Here is a 6,733-nt window from a genome sequence, read left to right on the forward strand (position 1 = left end):
TCTCTGTCAGTGTCTCTGTTGTTCAGGTGCTTATCTTTATTTTGTCTTTATCCGTTTTCTTGAAGTAATCTTTGGAAACATCAGAAGTTACTCTCCATTGACCTGGATAAAGTGGTATTACCCAACTTTCGATCGAATCGCCCTCAAGTGAGACCCCTGTCTCCTGGAGAGAGTGGTGCCTGGGACATTCCTGGAGGTCAGTTTGGGGTTGCTTTCTGGTTGTGCGCATTTGCGGGTTACATATCGAAGGAGTTTCTGTGCCTCCCCAGGAGGGGCCTGACTGTTCTCAGCCTGGCCTTCCTGGGAGCTTGGTGGTTTGGGTTTTCTTCATGTTAGGAATCAACAGCCTGGTTTTAAACCTAAAACTTTTCCAGCAGAGTGACTTGTACATTTTTATGAAAGTTCTGGAGAAAGATGTGTTACATAGGGGACACCTGTCATCTGCGTTTGGTTGCAGCTGGTGGCTGCATCCCACGGCTCCTCAGCCCAGAGGTCTCCACCTATGCTCCGCCATGTGTTGCAGCTCAGGATAGGCCTCACTAAAAGCCCCACCTCAGGGTCAAGCACTGGGCTTTATTCTGTCACATATAATGCACACGTGCTGCTTTCCTCCACTCTGCTGCTGCTGCACCCTCCCTTGTCCCTCCTTTTGTCTTTGTAGGAACAGAAAGCAGCATGTGCCCCTAGTGTGCATTATTGGTGACAGAATAAAGGCCTGGCTTGTTTCTGAGGTGAGCTCGGGTTCAAGGAGTGGAGCGGAGAAACACATGCCCACCCCCACACTCCCCCCACACACACCATAGGAAACCCTAGTCTTGAGAGCTAGCTCAGTGCATGGTCCTTCCCGGTAATGGCCTGCAGCCTGAGTTACTCAGCTGAGGTATTAAAAAGTGCACAGTTCCAGCTGAGGAGGTAGCCAGAGTTTCATTTTGATGAGTCCCTCTCAGAGGAGCTGTGTTGTGCTGACCATCACCCACTGTCCTCTTGCAGGGATCATGCCTGGCCGCTACAATCAGGAGGTGGGTCAGACTATTCCTGTCTTTGCCTTCTTGGGAGCCATGGTGGTCCTGGCCTTCTTTGTGGTACAAATCAACAAGGCCAAAAGCAGGCCGAAGCGGAGGAAGCCCAGAGTGAAGCGACCACAGTTTATGCAGCAGGTTCACCCCCCAAAAACCCCTTCAGTGTGACTGTCACACCAGCTGACCATGAGAGCCAAAGAACCTTGGCAGTGGCCTCGGCAGATGGAGCTGTGAAGTTTCAGGTGGCCGTCTGTGTAAAGGGATGGAGTCTTCAGTTGTGGTTTTGCCTAAGTGGGTCTTCCTCTGGTGTGTGGAGGGCCAAGGTCCATCTTGCGTGTCCCCTGGCCAGGGCCCACAGAAGAGATGCAGTGGAGGGGCCTGGGGTCAGACTCCATCCCCCACTGCATGCACTGAAGACTGGAGAACATCTGAGGCTGTGGGGCCATCGACCCTGAGGGGGAGGGTGTCTGTTCAAACCAGCGAGACAACTCTGACCAAGCTAAAATATGCTCATTAAAGGCTATTTTCTATATTTATTGTTGGGAAAAGTCACTTTAAAGACTTGTGCTCTTTGGAAACAAAGCTATTTTTTTTGTCAATGGAATGCAGTTTTTTACTATTACATCATGAGGAATAACACAGATTTGGTGACCTCCTTTTTGATGGAAGGACAGACCGAGATTTGAAGGAAACGTGCACAAATCTGTGAAACATAGACCTTTGCTTTATTTTTGTATCAACTGCCATCATGTTTTGTAATTTGGGCTCTTGATTTCACCATTGTCGGTGAAGAAGATTTTCAATAAATATGCATTACCTGTATGAAGTTAATAAGAATGGTATAACGGGCTCTTTTCCTACCTGCCTCATTTCTCTTTGATGACATTCTGGATTGGGTTCTGAATGAGCCTGTTCAATAATAATATTTTTAGAGGTGTAATTCATATACCATAACATTGTGCATTTGAAGAGTATACAGTTCAGTGGTTTTCAGCACAGGTTTTCACAGGTTGTGAAACGTTCCCTACTGTAATTCCAGACTGCTCTTCACCCACAACCAAGCATGGTAGCTAATCTGCCTCTGTGCCCTCCCCACAGTCCTGGCAAGCAGTCAAGAGTTGTTGCTCTGGACACACCTACCCTGGACGTCCTGTATGCCTGATCACGCAGTGCCCGCCCTCCGCCCTGGCCTCTCCTTGGGCATGTGTTCAAGACTCGCCATGTTGTGTGTGCCCGGCTTGTTGCAGCCACGTGTGCGATGCTCCATTGTCTGGCTGGGCCACGTTTTGTTCATCCATTCCTCAGTCAATGGGTTTCAGCCAGGTGCACACTCTGGCTGTTGGGAAGTGTTGTGGTGGGAACACATGTACAAATGTTTGTGTAGGCAGAGGCGTGCCTTTCTGTGGGGTCTGTACCAAGGCGTAAAATCCTGACAGCTGTGTGTGCAACCTCTTGTGGAAGTGCCAAACTTTTCCAGAGTAGCTGCAGCACTGAGCATTCCCAGCAGTAGAGTGGGAGGGTTCCAGTTTCTCCTCATCCTTGAGAATACTTGTTACTATCCATTTTCTTGATTCTAGTCAGCTTAGGGGGTGAGAAGTGGCATCTCGTGGCATTGCTACTTCTCCCTGAAGGCTCATGATGTTGTGCATCTGTTCATGTGCTTGTTGACCACCCGCATATCTTCATATGGCAAAATGTCCAGAGGCTTTGCCTGTTTTGTAATTAGGTGATCTTTGATGACTAAGAGAATCCTTTACAAGTTGCAGATGCAGGTATCCTGCCAGTACTTTTTTCATTCCATTAAGTTATCTTTGCATTTTCTTTACAGTATCCTTTGAGTCGTGAGTCTTTGAATTTGGTGAAACTGGGCTAACCCGAGATACCCAGGTCATTTTGAACCCCCACATGACTGGTCTGTGTTCCTTCTGCCAGTTGGCCAAACATTGGCCTTCACGTTGCAGGTGAGGAGGACTGAGTGGGGAGGAGGGAGAGGCTTCATCTATAATCCAGGTTCCTGGTGGCTGCAGGAGAGGGAGGCAGAGGGGGGGAGAGACTGCGCGTGGGCACAAGGCCACCGTGGAGGCAGTGAGGGATTTCTGGTTCGGTGGTGCTGGCTGCACCGCATAGGGACTGCTGAGTGCTGCTGAACTGCCTGTTTTAAACGGCTCTTACCTGAATCGCACCATGAAGAAACATGTCCCCTGACAATTCCTGACAACTGGCAGGGCTGGAGCCTGAGACTCGATCCTTCAGATGCCAGAGTCAACCAGGACCCGGCCGACACCCACGCCTGCAGGGTAAGGGCAGTGCATGGCCCGCTAGCCCTCCGCCCCATGACGCCTCCTGTCTGCCATGGAGCCCTCCCTGGAGCTTTAGCTTCAGGATGCCATGGGGGGGAAGAAGTTCCACACTTCCTCTCACTGCCAGAGTGCATGCTCCTTCCCCTCACCCAGGATGTGGGCTCCAGCAAAGCTCTGGGCACTGGCCCTTGGCTAGAAGAAGGACACAGCATGTGGCCTGGCCCTTGCTTTGGGTACGTTTCCCCTGAAGGCTTAGCCTTTGCTCTGTATAAGATCCCGCCTTTGGGCTCACCTTAAGAACTCAGGACGCCAGGCCCGTTGTTTCGTATTGCCCATACATTCTCTGACAGTTCTTGAGGTTGGAAAGCACTCTCCCCAGGTCCAAGGCAGGTGTGGGCAGGGCTTGTTCCTCTGGAGACTTTGGGAGAGAATCCCTTCCCTGCCTTTTCCACTTTCTCAAACCACCCTCATTCCTTGATCTATGACCACTTCTCCCACCTTCCAGCTTCTGTTTTGGAGGCCACATCAGTTCCTTCTCCCTGGTCTCTCCCCCTTCCTGTGATAAGGACACTGATGACATTGGTCCCTCATATATTCAGGACACTCCCATCCCAAGATCCTCAGTCTCACTGGTAGATGTTCTTTTTTTTTTTTTTTAAATATTTATTTGTGCATACAGAACTGGGGTACAGGTCAGAGATTCAGGGGTGGCGAAAGACTTCACCAGAGACAGAGTGGGGAGCAGAACAGGCAGATCAACGAAGCACACTGCTGAGGGGAGCAGCGGGTGGGTCAGGAGAGGTCTGCCACGCCATGTGGGTCACCTCTGGGGCAGACGGGGATCGAACTCGTGCTGCAGTGGTTTCAGCTTCTTATTGCAGTGCTTTAACCCACTGCGCCACCAGGGAGGGCCTGGAAGATGTCCTTTTTAACCTGTTAGTTTCTCTGTGTCTGGAACCAGGGTGACGACACTTTAAGGGCCATCTTCCAGCTGACACTTTGGGTCTCTGCCCCTTAGCTGTCAGGGGCCTGTTCCCTGCAGGGGGCTGTTCCCTGGCCACCTTGAGCGTCCATGAGCTCCTGTCCTCTGAAGACTGCAGAGAAGAAAGGGAGGTTCAGGGACATATGGTGGAGATGGTGACCCCAGGAACATCTGGCCTGTCAGCAGCGCTGGAACGTTATGGACAATTTAGCTCCGGAGCTTCCACCCTAAGGCAACTTCATCTGAAGACTGGCATTGACAGTGTGTGGCCCTAGGGTATCCTTGGGGTACACAAGGTTCAGAACACTGTTGTAGAAGCTTAGACTCCGACTGCTTAGACGCTTAGATGAGCCCTGGAGGCATCTCCCCGGAAGTTCCTAACTGGTGGGTGACCATGGCTCCCTGAATGAAGGAAGAAAGGGTCCTTGGGAATAGCCTTGGTGCCAGGAGCTCACCTGGTAGGGAGAGACGGGAGAAGGCTCTGAGTGTGCGGGGCAGTGAGTGCCCTGCTGCTTCCGCCTGGGTCCCCGTGTTCCTCCTCACTGTGTCCCTCGGCAGTGCCTCCCAAGCTGGGGCCCTCCCTGCAGGGGCCTCCAGTGGGAAAGGTCAGCAGAATGTGGACATCAAAGGCCTGCGACTTAAGAGGCTTTCCCAGAGTGGAATCTCACAGTCCAGTGGCCAATTTCGAAGTCATGCGTGTTAATGGCAGCTAATGAGGACCCGAGGTGGGGGAGTCGGGGGGTACCCAGGTCCCAGAGGCCAGATTAAGGACTACAAACCATAGCTCCTGGTCGGGGATGGGAGGGTGGGGGGCTTTGTCTCCTCCTCACTGCCTCCAGGTGGCTCTGGAGGGAGAAGACTGGGAGGGAAGGGCCCTGAGGAGGGCGCCCCTCCACTGCCGGGGCTGCGTGACTTTCCCGGACCCTTCATTTGTTCATTCGCTTGGCGCCTGCCCAGCACAGAGAGTTGGGCTGGGTGGCAGCCGACCCCATGGCTCTGCCTGTGTCCAGTGCCATATTGCCAGTCGCGGTGTGTTGAGCCACCTGCTCCACTGGCCGAGCCCCATCCCTGCCCTGGGTGCCGCGTGTGGATTCAGGGGCTCGTCCAGCATGTCCGCCGCAGTCGCCCTCCCCTCTTGCTCTGGTGGGGCTGGCAGGGCAGCTGGGTGGACACTGGCGACTGCCACCTGGTCTGCACAGGGGTCACACACACAGTGTGAGAAGAGGAAGAACCTCTGGGAGCCCAAGTCTGTGGGGCCGACTTGTGTTGGGCAGAGGAGGACTTGGGGGGCGCCTGAGCTTTGGGGTGCCTAATTATAGCAGTGCTGCTCAGCATGGTGTCCCCAACCCAGCAACATCAGCGCCCCACCCAGACCGATAAGTCAGAAACTCCAGGTGGCCCAGTGTCTGCTCTTATCTGCCTTGGGAGGCGCCGGGAATAAGCAGGCTCACGTTTGGATTTGACTGACCCTGCTAGTTCCAGAGTGGGTTCAACCCCGATAGCCTGAACTGATGAGATCAGGTCGGACAGAGGGTCTCTAGCCAGAGTGTGAGTCCAGCCCCACCGCCCAGAGATGGTGCTTAAAGTGGGATCTCGGCTCCACCCAAGGGAGATGGACCCAAAGCTGCATTTCTCCAAGTCTTCCAGGGGAGCCGGAAGTGCAGGGAAGCAGCTGCCGGCTGCCTGGCTTGGGCGCGGGTTGCTGCCGTCAGAGCCCACGCTGCGGTGGGCAGTGGGCCTGCTTTTGTTCTACACGCTTTCCACACGCTCCTTCAGACTGGGGACCGCAGAGGAGCATCTGAGGGAGGAGGCAGTGAAGAAAAGGGCTCTGGTCACTGCTTGAGCCCCCTTGATCTCTCCAGGCTGAGCTCCCTCCACCCTCTCTGGGGAGGGGCCTGCTCTGGGGGAGCGAGCAGGGAGCCTTAAGCCTCCCTCAGGCCAGGAGTCTCAGACACTGCCAGTGTTTGGGACACGTGCTTCGGACTCCTACATGATCATAACGTTCACTAGGGCTCCCCTAATTTACGACTTGTGATTCATCCACCCCGGACAGAGCTAGAATCTTCTACCCAGGTATTTGGCCCCAGAAATGAAGCTGAACCGTGGCGGGAGCGTGAGGCCCTGATGACTGAGGACGGTCTGAGGTTTGGAGTCTCTGGGAAGGACTGGGGTGGAGCGGCCAGTGCAGAGGCCTGGTTGGAGGTGGGGGTGCCAGGGATGCGGGGGGAGAGCAGTGACTAGAAGAGGGGTGAGCACTGGGAGTCATGGCCTTTGAGTATAGGTCGCTTGGGAAAGGGGTGGCAGAACACGGGAGAGGGCTGGTGGCTGGTGGAGGTGGAGGCATTGGCACCGATGGGACCATTGCAGCTTGACGACAACCCTGTGACCCTGAGGGTGAAGAGAGCCCCTGCCTGCCTCAGCTCTTCCTACTC

General features: G+C 54.0%; 1 protein-coding gene across 1 annotated transcript in view; it reads left to right on the plus strand.

Annotated features, from left to right (window-relative positions):
- The window catches only part of MBTPS1 (membrane-bound transcription factor peptidase, site 1), a 53,508-nt gene extending 51,658 nt beyond the window's left edge, over window positions 1-1,850 (plus strand). The window contains exons 22-23 of the mRNA XM_004690339.2: window positions 66-196; window positions 991-1,850. Coding sequence (XP_004690396.1) covers window positions 66-196; window positions 991-1,187 — 328 coding nt within the window. The 3' untranslated portion in view covers window positions 1,188-1,850. The remainder of the gene's footprint in view (window positions 1-65; window positions 197-990) is intronic.
- Window positions 1,851-6,733: the final 4,883 nt, after the last annotated feature.

The sequence above is a fragment of the Condylura cristata genome, unplaced genomic scaffold (assembly GCF_000260355.1).
Source record: "Condylura cristata isolate star-nosed mole 26May11 unplaced genomic scaffold, ConCri1.0 scaffold00028, whole genome shotgun sequence".
NCBI classification, from domain to species: domain Eukaryota; kingdom Metazoa; phylum Chordata; class Mammalia; order Eulipotyphla; family Talpidae; genus Condylura; species Condylura cristata.